This window comes from Eubalaena glacialis, chromosome 4, assembly GCF_028564815.1.
Source record: "Eubalaena glacialis isolate mEubGla1 chromosome 4, mEubGla1.1.hap2.+ XY, whole genome shotgun sequence".
Taxonomy (NCBI): Eukaryota; Metazoa; Chordata; class Mammalia; order Artiodactyla; family Balaenidae; genus Eubalaena; species Eubalaena glacialis.
In genome coordinates this window covers 43518154-43534247 of record NC_083719.1, presented here as the reverse complement: position 1 = coordinate 43534247, position 16094 = coordinate 43518154, and the positions used below count along the sequence as shown (strand labels likewise).

The following is a 16094-nucleotide window of genomic DNA, read 5'->3' as shown; positions in this document are numbered from 1 at the left end:
TTGGAGTAGGGCTTAGTTTAGAATTCCAGGCATCAGGAAGGGGACTGACTAGAATAAGCAAGATATTATCTTTGTGGTTACTAGAAAAAGAACTTGGAAAAGAGGACGAAGGACCATTTATCAGATATAGATGAACTGAGGCATAGAGTGGAGGCTGGGACTCAAGAATGACATAGGAGCCCAGTTTTGGAATTGGACACTGACATCCAGGTCAGACCATTGACGAGCATGATTTGGAGCTAAGCCCATAGAATAAGGGTCTAGAGCTGATTAATCACCCCCATCACATGCCACATTTGGCTCTAGGAACTGGGTATAAAAGTGGAGTGCCAGCAAGTGGCCCTAGAAATGCGGAGGCAGATGCAGAAGAGTCTAGGAATCAGTCTGCATCTTACAGGGTAAAGGTCCCAGAAAACTCAGGAATCCACACCTCAAGACCTTCAGCCCTCTGTTGTCTAAATGGGAGTTATGGTCCTTAACCAACCACTTCAGGTCCAATAGAACATGTTTTTAGCCAAACCAAAGAAGAAAGAGAAAGAAAACTAGAGAAAGTTTGTTGGACTCTGTTACTATGTTATGCGAGATTGTGTTATATAACTATGCTTTTGCTCTTCCAGGGTTGGCTGGAAGGCTGTGTGAGTCTACTAAGAAATGGTGCCAAGCACAATATCCCTGATAAAAATGGCCGTCTGCCACTGCACGCTGCCACCGCTGAGCCCGATGTGAGGTACGTAGCCAGGTTCACACGACGCTCAAGTTGGGAGGCACCCAACTTGGATTAGAAGGTCATCTAATCCAATCCATGTGGCAAATAAAAACAAAATCCATCCATTTTTTTGGTATTTGCAGGAGACAGGACCCCATCTCAGTGAATCAAAATATCCTGGAACAATCTCAACTCTAGTCTCAATCCCAATTTTACTTCGATAAAACCCTTTTCTCCTAGTCTCTGATTTAAGAAGAAATGCTGTTTGTCATCATCTGAATTTCATATATTCATTCATTCAATTAATCAGTCAATTATTAACTCAATAACTATTTATTGAGTGCTTATTATGGACCAACCACTGCTCTAGGCCCTAGAGTTGCCCAGTGAGCAAGACAGTGTCTCTGACCTCACAGAGCTTACTTTCTAGTGAAGGAGTTAAGTGGCACACTAGTAAACCAATAAATAGGATAATTTCAAATAGTGACGAGTGCTGTGATGGAAACCAAACAGGGTAAGAGAAGGTTAATGTATGAACCCAGAGTCATGCCAACATTTATGGGCTGGAAGGAGGCAAAGACCCAGCAAAGGAGACTGAGACAGGGGGACCAGTGGGTGAGAAGGAAAACCAGAAGTGTGTGCTGCTGGAGACCATGCAAAGAAAGCCCTCAAATAGTTGGATGATTGAGATCACCTTTTTGTAAGACGATTGAGCAACAAAGGAAAAAGCTTTGTCCAGACCAAGTGTAGCTCCCCCAGGCCTCTGTATCCAAGTGGCCTGGGTCCCCAGTCTTTCGAAAGCCCCTTCTGGCAGCTTGATGACAGCACACTTCCCACTGTGGAATCAGCAAGGTTCTGTTCCAGGCACTTCCTGAACCTCTGCTGACAGAGCAGGCCTCTGACAGGAACTTCACACTCCCCAGAGCTAGGCTGCAGGCCAGCAGCACGGTGGGTGCATTCTGCTGCCTCCTTCAGACCCTGTGTTCAGAAGTAAACTGAAGCCATGCGGGGGTTGAGGAGACCAAGGCCCCTTCCAGGTTGAGAGGTAATAGGATTTCTTCATTTCAGTGTGTTTACACTGAAGTTAAAGGACTTGGGAAATTCCAGGACTATTCCCAACCAAGCCTTGCCTCTTATTATCATTGGATCATATCCAGGAATAATAGAAAACTAGGATTTACTCAAAGCCCAACAAAACAAGGAAGTTTAGAGAAGAAACAGCAAGCCCAGAGCTAACAATCAGTAGACATCATAAAAAAATGACCACCTTCTGATGAAAAAAGAGTGACTTTTGTAGACAACCCACAAAAATATTTAGTCACAAAATCATATTGTCTTCCCAAGAGTGATCTTTAGAAAATACATTTTAAACGTACCTTTTAAGACTATTCTGCCCCAATTTACTCCACTTAGATGATTTTTACCTGCCTCACTCAGAGTAGTCATTTCAAAATCTACCTGATTCTGGAAAATGAACACCTGCTTTAGTTATGGTAATCATAGCTGTTGTAACAAGTAAAACCCAAAGCTTCAGCATTTTAACATAATAGAAGTTTAGTCCAATGTAGGTTTCCTGGATGGGGGCAGGGGGCCTCCCCTCCACAGGTAATTCAGGGAGGCAAGCTTGTGGCTTCATCATCTCCTAGCATCACAGAATCCTTTTTGTTCAGCCTGCAGATAGGGTAAGAGGAGCTTAGATAAGCCTCACTTGTTTCTTTCAAATCTCAGCCTGTAAATGACACAATTCACTTCTGCTCACATTCCATTAATAAGGATGAGTCATTTGGCCATAAAGAGCGACGGGGAATATAGTCCCTGACCAAGAATCCACCTCCCGGCGATGACTCCAATCCAAGAAAGGGGGGCAAGAATTTTGGTGAAAACCTGGCTCTGCCATTAAACCATTGCACCTGAGGGGTGAACTAAGCCTTGGCAGTCAAAATCACACTCAAGATCAATTTGGTCAATAGATTAGGCTCATCATCTGAAATCACTACAATAATATATTAAAAACTAATCTAAGTGTACTTCCTCTTTTGTGGACTTATTAGACTATATCTTATTATGCCCAGCAGTGCCCCTAGACTCTCAAGGATTTACATTACATCACTGTAACTGAGATAACACAGAGCTGTGGCTTCCCCTTCTCGTGAAATTGTCCCAAATGACCCAGTCACCACCTTAGGATGAGCTGAAGCCAGAAAAATAAACATCCTCTGTGTGCTGATGATATAGTTTTATTGTCCTAAATGGACAGTTAGCTAATTCTGGAAGACAAAGTCTGCTTTAGTTATGGTAATGCTAGCTGCTGTAACTAGTAAAACCCAAAGGTTAAGATTAAATATTCCAAAACCAAAATTGTCATACCTGTTAAATGTTCTCCAAAAATGAATTGGGGTAAACCTTAACAACTGTCGACTGAAAAAAAAAAAAAAAAATGCACGACGTGAGAGTTGTGAGTTAAGTTTTATTTGGGGCAAAATGAGGACTTATAGCCCAGGAGAGAGCATTTCAGATAGCTCTGAGAAACTGCTGCAGAGGGGTAGGGGGGAAGGTCAGTATATATGTGATTTCAGTAAAGGCGGAGTACATGCAATCAAGCACACATTTTTGCAGAAGGTTGCTGCTAGTCACGAGGAGCAGATGTCACCATGAAAGATTTTAGTGCTTTTCTAGATATGAGGAGATGCAAGAATTGGGCTCATAAAATCTCCTGAAAATATCTAACTATCTGAAGGCCAGTTCTGCCAGTTTTTCCCACAGTACAGAGTGCCTCATTCCTGATCTCCACCCTGAACTCCTTTCAGGGGGTGTTGAAGGTCAGCAGTCTCAGCAGCTTGTGATTTAATCCTTGTAGGGGTAGACGGCAAGTGCCAACCTTCAGTTTGACACAACCCATACAGCAAATCAACTGGCTTTGTTACCTAGAGAACATTTCAAAACTAGCTTGATGGAAAGGATTCCTTATGGAATTACGTTGCTTAAAATTAGATATTTTATCATTGTTTTATTGAGAAATTTTATGGCCGTGGCAGAGTTTGATAACATCTGCATTAAATCCTTCAAGCCGAAACTAACCGCACCGGAGAAGTTGGGCTTCAGTTGCCCATTTGTTTGTGTGTCTGCATGAACTCAGAATCGTTTTCTGAGAAAAAAAAATCTTGGTCTATCTTGTGGGCACTTTCTAATCCTAAAATCATAATGCAGAAGGGAGTGACCTTCCATTAGGCCATGCATACCTGTTTGACTATTTAATTTTCCTAAGTGGATACAACTTTAGGCCAGCTTGTCTGACCATTAAAGCATATAGGTCTGTAGTGACAAAAAGGATGATGACGACAAACAGCACTGATTATTTATCATGTTCTGAGCAAAGTTCTTAGTGCTTTCCATGTACTATCTCATCTAATCTTTACCACACCTCTATGGTGTGATAGGTATCACATATGTGATGTGATATGTAATATTTCTATCCCCATTTTATAGATGAGAAAACTAAGGCATCCAGAAGAAAACTAATTGCCTAGTGCATGTGTGAAGATAAGTAACCTGCCCAATGGGTCTGCTGTGCTCCTGGAGTCCACTGCTGTGGACCCTGTTGAATTTATTTTAATGGCCACATTTTATCATTAAGCCCTCAGTCTACACTGAGAGGCCTTATAAGAAACAGCCATACAAAACTCCTTATTGTCTGATTGTCAGGAAATTTTTTTTTTGTTACAGTGTCCAAAAAAATCTTTTCTGAAAAACCACAAGAAAAATTTCTACTAAAGGAGGAATTCCTGTGCTTCTCCTGATAAATTATTTTTTATTTTTACTGTGTGGACACTGTGACTTATGATCATGTTTCTCTCTTTGCATATTTAGAAAACTCAAAGCCCAATTTGTGTCTCACCTCTGGCATGCACATAGGACCATAATTATGTGTTCTTTATCCTGCCCTCATTTTCTCTTTGCCTAGTTTTTTCACTTGTGATCTTGTTTTACTATATGTATCTGAAAACCACCTAAAATCCTGTTTTTGGATTGAGGTAAAGGGTGGCCAGGAGTGCCAGCTCAGGAGTCAGACTGACTGGGTATGAATCTGGCTCCATATCTTACAGACCATATTATCTTGGGCAAGTTAACATGTCAAGGTTCAGCTAGCTTTCTTTTCTAGAAAGTAGGAATAATACAGTACTTACCTCATAGGTAAGTAGGCAAAAGTAAATGAGAAAATATGTGGAAAGCACTGAACACTGTCAATTGTCCATGTTCAGTAAGTGTTAGTGGTGATGATGAGGGTGATGATATCGATGATGATGATGATGGAAGATAGAAATAAAGTACCGTAGATCAGCACTAAAGAATGAAACCCTGCTACGGCCATCCACCAGCTCTCACCCTGGCCTTCTTCACCTTAGCACACACAGGTCCACAAAAAATATATCTGCACACACAGGTGCATGCCCACACAGTCCTGCACCCACTGACATGAGCACACATTTACTGCGAAGGTCATCAGGGTATGAACAACGCTCCCATTTGTATTAACCTTGGGACATTGTAGAGCATTGCAAGATTTTAGAACCCAATGAACATTAGACTCAACCATTCAGTGTACATGCATCTATATTTTTCCTCTAATCATAAGCATATGTACCAGCCACATTGTGGCCTTGTACTCAGGTATTCATACTCCTTTTAAAATCCACTAACTCCTATATTTCCAAACAGCACACTCCTTCCACTCGGTGCTTCCTGGAGACTAGAGTGAAGTCTCAAACTGAAGCTGCTTATAAACAAGCCAAGGGGACACTTCAGTTAGCCCTTTGCCTCCAGAGAAATTTTGGTTTCTCTGATGGAAACAACTCACTAGCAAACCAACCAGTGGCAATATAAAGCCTTAGCTAAGCTACAGCTCTGCGGGAAATCTAAGCTGCTGCCGGGATGAAGAACCTATAATTAAGAACATGAAGGCAAGCTGGATGTACAAAAGCAAAGGAGCACAGGTTTCATCTCACGAGTCCCCTTCCTGCTTTGAATGCTCTGCTTCTCAGCAGGTCCGAGTTTTCTCCCTTTCAGCTCCCCATTGCTTTTCTTGCTTCCTTGGCTGGGACATTCAGAGGGCGTCCATGTGAAAGAGGGGGCATGATCATTAAGACAAAGCTCCAAAGAGCATGCAGTTGTGTTTGTACAACACTGCGCATGCTAGAGTTGCAAGGCAAGCAGCGATTTCCTCTGAAAGCAGCCACAGGGCTCTCTGAAAGTCTTTTTTTATGGTCTCCATGGTTACCAGCAGATTTTTTTTTTTTTTTCCTTCCAGAGTGCCAGCAGCTCTGCCTCTTTTCATTGCTCTTGACTACAGCCAGAGGGAGGAAGGAAATCATTTCTTTGGGGTCCTATTCTCTAGTTTCCAGGTGATGCATTCCAACCTGCAGTGGATGTTTCACTGAAGCATACTCTCACATCCAGGCAGCTTCAGGGACAGGAGAGCAGATGACTGGCTTGGGGACCCTTTTTCCCAGCCATCCCGGCTGAGCCAGCTCCAGGACTGTGAGCCCAAGGGGCCAGCAAAACAGAGAAGCTCAAGGAGACAACCCTCCCCCCTTTCCGGGATACATCTAGCTGAGCTCTCTCTGGCCTCCCAATCACCTAATGGCAATCACGGGACCCCAGAATATAAAGGGTGGGAGCCTTTTAAGAAATTAATCATAATATAGAATTTATTATAGTATGTAAAGTCCATGTTAAGTGCTTTATATGCTTTGACCCATTTAAAGTTACAACAAATCTTTAAGAAGTAGGGTTGTTGTCATGTTTATTTTACAGATAAGAAAATGTAGGCACTGAGAGTTTTATAACTTGTCCGAGATCTGGCTGATTGGTGAGGGAGCAGGGCTTCTAATAGAGGCAGTCTGGCTCCAGCCTCCGTGCTCTTATCACTCACCACTCTGCCTGTCTGGGAAAGCTGCTGCTGGGGACCTGTGCCTGCTGTCCTGGCAGCTGGGATGAGGTGAGCCTTATGCTGTGGCCTGGAGATCTGAGAGCAGAGTTTTAGCTGGTGCTAATAGGAAATTGGGCTGGGGAGTTATGGGAGAAATACTCCTGGGTCACCTTAGCACAAAACAGGAGCTCTGAGAAAACAAAACTAAGAAGTCTGCAAGTCCGCTGTTAATTAAGACAGATGTGGGACAAGTATCTTGCAGATTACCTCTGAACCACGGAACAGTATAGAAGCACCAGGCTGGAAAGCAGACACCTGGTTTCTCGTCCAGGCTGGACAACCAAGGCAACGTGTGATGGCCTTGGCAAGCCGTGTAGTGCATCAGGTCATTTGCTCTCATAAAATGAGAGAAAGAGAGAGAGAGAATACTCATCTGTAAATTTGTACCAGCTTTAAAGATCGATGAGTCTCAGTGACTTAGGAATCAAATGGAGGCAAACAGTATAGGTTGGCATATATCACTCAGGGTCGTGACAGGGAAGACATGAAATAGTAAACGAGATGACTAAGAAAGTTTAATGAAAGACTATTTGAAATTAACCAGCAAGAGATGGTGACAATCTGCCACCCCCACTCCCCTCCAAAAGCAGGAAAATGTTCCACCCCGAGGCCACAAGAGGTGAGGAAGGAAGCTGTTACTGGAACCTGCTGAGAGCTGGGCGGTAGTTGTAATTGTAGTGTAGGAGAGGGGCCACCTGGCAGGAGCCAAGGCCTTTAGTAGAGGAAAAAAATCATTGTCAGGAAGGGAAGTGGCTTCTCTCCTTCCTCCTGCTGGTTCTCCCACTGACCAAACCCAGTGGGAGGTCAGAGGGCAAGGGACCTGGATGATGAAGTTATTGGAGGTCAGCCTCAGAGTAGGACACTGCAGGGCAGAGACTGGATCTGAGAGACAAACAGAGGACTATCCAGCACAGGGCTCACCCTGTGACCCTTGGAGGCTCACCTAGGATGTGAGAAGAGGTCTTGATCTCCCCACCCCCGCTCTCATCTGGTTAGAGCCAACTCCCCCCAGTGTGATCACGCTGCTCTGGAGGAGCCCCAGAAGATCCTGTCCGACTACAGATGATCTCAGTCTGCTCAGGGTTAGCCGAGGATAACCAGGTTGGATCACCACTGACCTCCTGCTCACTCTCGCTCTCCCTCCCCCAGCACTTCGGACCCAATGTGCCCTAGAGATTAGACAATGGCCATTAATGATAGAGAGAGAGGGGGGGAAAGAGAGAGAGAGAGAAAGAGAGAGAAAGGAAAGGGAAGGGAAAAGAAGAGGAGAGGGCAGGGTAGGGGAGGAGAGGAGAAAGAGGAGAGAGAGAGAAAGAGAGAAGGAAAGAGAGAAAGAAGAAAGATAGTCACCCGTTACCCTCCCCCCCATAAAGCAGCTATAAGGGAAAATATAAAAAATAGCATTAACCAAAATACAATTATTTTTGTAGCATCTTCCCACCTGACGGAGAAATTCTAGAATTCAGAAAGGGTAAAGAGATGTGCTGTTTACAGTCATAGCCACTGTTCCTTTAAAATCTGTATACTAGGAGTTTTACACCTGTTATGTTATTTAACCCTCACCACCACCACCGCTGTTATTATCCTTGTTAGAGAAGTGAGGATACAGAAGCTCAGAGAGGTCATGCAGTGGTGAGGCCAGAATTAAATCACAGCAGTATCCTGGCTCCCCAAAAAACAGTGATAAGACTAGATTTAAAACCTAGGCTTCCTGGTTATATTACCCCCACTGAAGAAGTCCACCCCCATTTAAGTTCTCTTTGTAACACAGTATGATCAATCCCTCTGATTAATATTAAGCAATTTAATACTTAGGACTTTAGATGTCATCTCAGCTGAGAGACAATGGAAATCTGATTCAGGAGGAGGCTAAGCCATTTTATTTTTCAAATAATTCTTCCAAAATAATTGCCGAATTTTTTCATTGTCCGCCCATAGACAATCCTTTATCATCTTGGTGAGTATATTAGTTTGCTGGGGTGACTGTAACAAAATACCACAGGTTGGGTGGCTTAAACAACAGAAATTTATTTTTTCACAGTTCTGAAGGCTGCTGCTGGAAGGCCAACATCAAGGTGTCAGGAGGGTTGGTTTCCTCTGAGACTCTCTCCTTGGCTTGCAGATTGCCATCCTCTTGCTGCCTCTTCACATGGTGTTTCCACTGTAAGCGTGTGCCTCTGGTGTCACTCTGTGTGTCCTAATCTCCTCGTTTTATGAGAACACCAGTCAAATGGGATTAAGGCCCGCTGTAATCCTTCATTTTAACTTAATTACCTCTTTAAAGGCTCTATCTCCAAATACAGTCACATTCTAAGGCATTGGGGGGTTAGAGCTTCAACATATACATTTGGGAGGGACACAATTCTTTCTATAACAATGAGTATCCATTGATTTATTCATTCAGCACCTTTCTCAGTGGTTTCCAAATCTGATTGTTTACCAGAATTTTCTGAACAGCTTATTTAAACGGTAGAAGCTACGCTTCTCTCCAGAACTCCTGCGTCAGAAACCTTGAATATACAGCCCAGGTAAAAAAAAAAAAATCTCCCCAGGGAATTCTGAGATGGAGCCAGGGTTAAAAGTTCTAGGGTTAAGTATTGTAGAAATAACACTTACTGTGTTCTAGGCATGCTTTAAATGCTGTATGCATATTAACTCATTTAATCCTCATGCTGATCTATAAGGTAGGCACTTTTTATTACCCCATTTTATAGATGAGGATGCATAGGCACAGAGGAGTGAAGTTACTTGCCTGTGGTCACAGAGCTGGTCAGTGACAGGACTGGGATGTGAACCCAGGTAGTCTGGCTCCAGAGTCTGGGCTCCTAACCACTATACTGACAGGACTGGGATGTGAACCCAGGTAGTCTGGCTCCAGAGTCTGGGCTCCTAACCACTATACTCAACTGCTTCTCTCCCACAGATGGAGTACTGACCTCAGTCAACCAAGTATTGGGCCCAAGTGGGATAAGAACTTGAACTTGAGAATCATTGGCACTTGTTTCACACTGATAACTGCCATTGCATGCTTAGGTATTTGTGCGTTTTAGAAAGAATAAGCGAAGTTGTAAATGCTGACTGCCTCCAGGTATAACCTGTACATTTAGAAGGCATGACACATGTACCTAGTGGTGAAGCAATTTGAAAGCACTCTATAAGTTTATGTAAAATGAATAAAAAATAAGCACTGGAGGACTTTGCTTCTTAGAGTGAACACAAAGGGATACAGTTCTGGTGAGTAAGATAAGCATGAGGATTCGCTTTCTCCGTTCTCTTTGGCCGCTCCAGAAGCACTAAGATAGAGAGGGGGTGGGAGAAGAGATAGAGGTCTTCCTCCTACCTGCCTTCTTGTGCCTTCTTACCTATCACACTGGCTTTTTTTCCGTGGATCTTTCCCCTAGTAAATGCAAAGGGTGTATGGTCATTTGGAGGCCTTCAACAGACTGTATTTCTAATGTCATGTTCTCATTCAGATTCTGTTCTTTTAAGCCACTTCTCCTGTTTTTCTTTACAGACTCTTAACAGTCCTGGTACAACAGTCAAACCTCAACGAGATTAATCACCAGGACAGTGAGGTGAGCCTGCCCTCTCAAGGAACAGTTGGCATTGCGCATGTTAGGGTGGGAATAAGGGCTTTTCTGAACCACAGTGCTTCCTCTCTTAAAGGTGCAAGGAGGGGATGGAGCAGTTTTGTGTTCCTACCCTGAGAGGGAAGCCTGTGTCTCCACTATGAATTCTCAGGCAGAAATGTATCCCTCTGTGGGTGTGGGTAGCTTTTAATAGGGAAGGATTTATTGCATTAAGTATTTATGCATTTATCATACCACTGAAATTTTGTAATTTCTCTTTGGACATTGAGAAATAAATATTGCTCTTTCCTGTCTCCCCGAGTACCAGAAACTTCGAAGGCTGCCGACGCTCTCTCTTTGAGTGAAAGATGACAGATAGATAGTAATTCTAGGCTCCCTGCTCCAGAAGCCACATTATTAATGCCAGTGATCACAACTGCTGTTTGCTTTACGTTGCAAGGCAATCCTGTACAAGGCTTCCAGCAAGACAGCACAGCACTCCCAACTCAGTTCCTGAGGGAGGGTGGATCAGACCAGGCAGAGCCGCCCCAAAGCAGCTGAGAGTCTTTTATCTACTTAACTCTTCTAAAACCCAGGTCTGATCTTTATTAGCCAGCCTGATTTCTGTAATAGCTTCTTAAAACTGATTTAAATACCTGATTTTTAATGGATTTTTTTTTTAAAGTAAGCTTGGCTTGACTGCACTAAGAATGTCTGATAACTTTAAGAAAGTCTGATAGCATTGAAAGTGCATATGCCTCAAGATGCCAAATAACACTATTTTCAAGACAAACTGGCCATAGACAACAGGATGGGAGGAAGCCCCCTAACAGGCGCTGGGCCCCCTACCCCATATTTCTCCTGGGCTGGGCTCCTCATCTTTCTTGAGCCTTCTGAACAAAGGCCTCCTTCCAACGGGCTTGGCAGTAATGACCACACCAAAAAGCCCCTACATCACAGCCTGGGTCTGAGGTTGGACATCTCCCTGACTTGGTGGGCACATGCTGCTTTCACCCCCCATGTCTTCACTGGTTTAAAGCAAAACCTCAGATGAGAGAATATTGCACTGTTCTAAACTTCTGCTTTAAAAACGAGAACCAGAGATGAGAAAGTACACTCTGGTCACTCTGCCCATGGTGTGAAATCAGGGAGCTTGGGGGCTTGCAGGTTATGTCAGCTGATCAAGAACTTCTAGATTTTGGGCAACTTGCCAACCACTTCTTCCACCTCCAGCTCCTACCTTCACTCCCCCCACTAACTGGGACTTATTAGAAAGGGGACAAATTCAGTCATTCACACCCTAAAGCTAAATTCCTCTTATAGACATCCAACTCTGTCCCCTCCTCAGTGGAGCTGAACATCCCCTAGCAAAGTGACAGTTCCCTACTTTTTCCCACCCTGGGAGGCCCCTGACTGGTGGAGACAATGAATGTAGACAAAAATCTTTCTAACGGTGGTAATTGTAACACTTTTCAGATAATATGTGGTAAATATTGGAGAAATCTCTAGTTCCTTCTCATGCAAAGCAACCTCTCAGAGAAGATTCCTCCTGCTCTTACACCAGCATTGGCATTTCTGAGCAGGAGCCTCAAAAAGGACACTTCCCCCCAGTGTCGCAGCTTCCTCTTCGCCCCATGTCACAGCATGTTTGAAATCCATCTGAAGCCAACTACTAAGTCTTGCCTGTGTGTTTCATTAACATATATATTGCTAGTGTGAGCCAATCCACATAAATTTGCAAGGGCTAATTTGCCCTTTGCCATTGGACAAAGGACAGTTCTGAAATGGAAAGAACACGGCCCAGGCTTTCTTTGTCGTTTGTTACCTTGGAGGAGTTCCTGCATTTGGCTTCTCGGGGTTCTGAATAAGCAGTCGCTTACTGAACCCCGCCCCTCCCACAATCACTTTTCCAATGACTTCCAAGCACAATGTAGTCTCCATCATATATGAGGGGGTAACAGTTAAAGCACACACACACTCTACATCTGCTAAATAACAGGAAGCAAAAAACAGCAAAGGCAAAAGAAATCAGGGAAAAGGTAAGCTATTGCTGGCAGAACATTATGGTTTCCTAATGACAAGAGGAAAGAGCAAGACATAACCCCTACATAGTGTGAATAAAATTATTTTCCAATAACTGAAGGACTCCCCAGCTTATCACAATAATGGTTAAAGGTTAAATGGTCAATTAATAGAAATCTAACTTCATTAAGAGACATATTAGATTGTTAACTGAAACTAAAGAATGGAGAGAGGGAGAGAGGAAGGAAAAAATCTGTTTCTGAAGCCATCCTCTAATTGCTTACATAAAAAAACCATGATATGTGCCGCTTTATATCAGAGAGATGAATATCACTCTAGAGGCTGTCCTGATCTGAACTCAGTGACTTAAAACATTTTTTGTGTTGTTAGTTTTTACTTGTATAAGTAATACATGAACACATTTGCTTCTTTAAAAATTTAAATATTACAAGTAATACTAGAAGTCCATGATTACTTCCACCCCACCACCTTAGCCCCCAATTGCTATTTGATGTGTCTCTTTCCCAGTCTTTTGTCTATTTACACTATGTGTGTATATATATATAGACACATAGGCACTATGGAGTATAACATGAAAGATATCTCATGTTATATGTTGTTCTGCAACTTTGATTTTCACTCAAGAATATGTCTTAGAGTGTCTTGGATATGTTGATGCATATAAATCTGGCTCATTCCTTTTAATGGCTTCATAATGTTTCACACTATGAAAATACATCCTTATATTTTCTGTTCCCCTATGAATGAATATTTAGGTTGTCTCCAATTTTTCACTATCACAAACACTACTCTGAAGGGTGTTTGTATAAGCTTCCTTGAGTATTTTATACGAACATTTCTCTAGAAGAAAAATTGTTGGGCAGTAGAGAGTGTACATTTGTGTGTATGGGAGGGGTTCTATTCTTTTTTTTAATTGAAATATAGTTGATTAACCATATTGTGTTAGTTTCGGGTATATAGCGTAGTGATTCAGTACTTTTGCAGATTATATTCCATTATAGGTTACTACAAGGGTATAATCCCCTACGCTATATAGTATATCCTTGTTGCGTATCTATTTTATATATAGTAGTTTGTATCTGTTAATCCTGTTCCCCTGATTTGTCCTTCTCCCCCCCCCATTGGTAACCACAAATTTGTTTTCTATATCTGTGAGTCTGTTTCTGTTTTGTATATACATTCTTTTCTATTATTTTTTAGATTCCACATATAAGTGATATCACATAGTATTTGTCTTTCTCAGTCTGACTTATTTCACTAAGTATAATATTCTGTAGGTTCATCCACATTGCTGCAAATGGCAATATTTCATTCTTTTTATGGCTGAGTAATATTCCGTTGTATATATATACACACAACATCATCTTAATCCAATCATCTATTGATGGGAACTTGGGTAGCTTCCATGTCTTGGCTGTTGTAAATAATGCTGCTATGAACATTGGGGTGCATGTGTCATTTCAAATCAGTGTTTTCATTTTTTATGGATATATACCCAGGAATGGAACTGCTGGATCATATGATAGTTCTATTTTTAGTTTTTTAAGGAACCTCTATACTGTTTTCCACAGCAGCTGCACCAGTTTACATTCCCACCAACATTGCATGAGGGTTCCCTATTTTTATTTTTAATATGCATGCCTGGTTGTTCTTCAAAACGACTGCATCAATTTATAGCTCCACCCATAGTGTAAAAGGGTGTTTATCACTGTTTGCCTATTGTTGGATTTCCTTGTTATTGTTTTAATTTGCATTTCCCTTATAGCCAATGAGATCGAGCATAATTTCATAGGTGCAATGGTCATTTTTAGATCTCCTGTGACTTGCCTGTTTAGGTCCTTTGTCCGTTCATCTGTTGTGTTACTTGTAATTTTCTCACAGATTCATAGGAGTTTATTTTATATTCTGAACATTAGTCCTTTGTCTGCTGTTGGATTGCAAATATTTTTTCATAGTCTGTTCCTTACTTTAGAACTGCTTGTGATGTCTTTTCCTGTACAGAAATTTTAAAATATGATATAATCAAAATGATCATTCTTGTCCATTGTTGCTTTGCTTTTGGTATCTTTTTAAAGAAGGCCTTCCCTACCCCTAGGGACATAACTACGCTATGCTAAATTTTCTTTTAGTTTGTTACAAGATTTTTTTTTAATATATGGTTCCATTTCTGAACTCTTTGTTCTCATTCCAATGATCTGTTTGTTTTTCCTGTTTCATTAACCACACTGCTTAGTTATAAAGTGACTTATTTAGAAGCTATTCACACTGTAAAGTTTAACACTGTGGGAAAGGCAAGATGGGTCAGATGGGTTAGATTGTCCTTTGTGCCTTTATTCTTCTGGACCTCAGGGGAATCAATGACAAAGAGAGAGGCTTGTCTACTGCAGCTACAGAGAGTTAAGTTGCTAAATTCCTGGAACCTAACCTCTCCTGCTTTCATTTTAGCTTTGACAGGAAGAGCACCCCATCAAGAGTGGGTATGAAATGTTGGCATCTGGGTTAGAACTTTGAATGCATTTATCCAGAAAAGCACTGTTATGCATGGTATTTAGGATAGATTGTTGATCCTATATTAAATGCACATTCTGATATAAGTAGATTTTTGTGAGTGGCCTAACAATCCAAACTTCCATTACAACAGCACTCTCAGAAAATAAATCCAAGTTGCAAAAACAGATGTGAATCTTTGGATATAATTCTTAGCACTAAAATCCACTTACAACATTCCTAAGATACAAGCATAAGCAGAGATTATGCACTATAAAGGCAAAATCAATAGAAATAGTCCCTGACCCTAGAAATCTTTTTATTTTACAGTTGGCAAAAGGTAAAATAATAAAGCAAAAAAATTTTAATGCACCAGAGTTTTTATCCTAAAAATGAACACCTTAACAAATGGAGTAGAGTCACTACTACTTAGGAGCCCTTACTTCCCTCTCTCCCCCGACCCTCCTTTCCCCATAAGTTTCTAGGGGCAGTATTTTTTATCTTTGTGTCCCTAGAATCTAGTTCAGTAACTTACACATAGTAGAGTCCCCCAGAAAATACATGTTTAGATAAATAGAGAATTACATTATTAAATTCAAGAAAAAGTCATATAATTTTATTTTATTGGCCTTTTCTCTCTTTGTTTTGTTGACCCAACTCAATGACCCATTTTATTTACCAGACTTGACTCCAGGTGACTTTTAGTTATTTCCAAAATCTCCTCTCAAAAAAATAAGATTTTATATTATTCTAGATCTTAAAAAATGTACTGTAGATTCTAGGGCAGGGGTCCTTGTCCATTTTCATGACATGGACACATCTGGTATGTTGGGGAAGCCTATGGATCCCTTCTCAGAAAAATGTTTCAAATTACATAAAATAAAATATATAGAATTAAAAAAAGTATATTGAATAACAGATATCAAACTATTTTAAAGAACAAATTTGCAATATTAATATGCAAGCTTTTTTTGCTAATGCACTACTAATCTTTGTGATCTATAACTGTAAGGTTTTTCCCAAATAAATTTGAAGAAAATGGCTTTCATTACAGCACTTCTAACCATCTAGGTTTTTTTAGAATCTTTTAAAGTACATCATTTATTCCAATCTTTTGTATACAGAAGACCCTCTATAACTTTTGTGAGAGGTAGTCACAAAATTAATAATGTGTGAATATTAAAATGTCAAACAGAGCCAAACTGGACTTCTGTGAAATTCTAGATCCTTCAGATGATCTAGAATTGTTTTGCTGATCTTTCAAACACCTGCTAAAATTCTACCCCCAGTGCACCAAGGCGAG

The 16094-nt window shown here is 41.3% G+C and overlaps 1 protein-coding gene across 1 annotated transcript in view; it reads left to right on the top strand.

The window, feature by feature from the left end:
* The window catches only part of ANKRD55 (ankyrin repeat domain 55), a 90590-nt gene that overhangs the window by 38570 nt on the left and 35926 nt on the right, over positions 1-16094 (top strand). Inside the window, exons 4-5 of the mRNA XM_061187808.1 lie at positions 618-727; positions 10207-10267. Of these exons, the coding sequence (XP_061043791.1) occupies positions 618-727; positions 10207-10267 (171 nt within the window). The remainder of the gene's footprint in view (positions 1-617; positions 728-10206; positions 10268-16094) is intronic.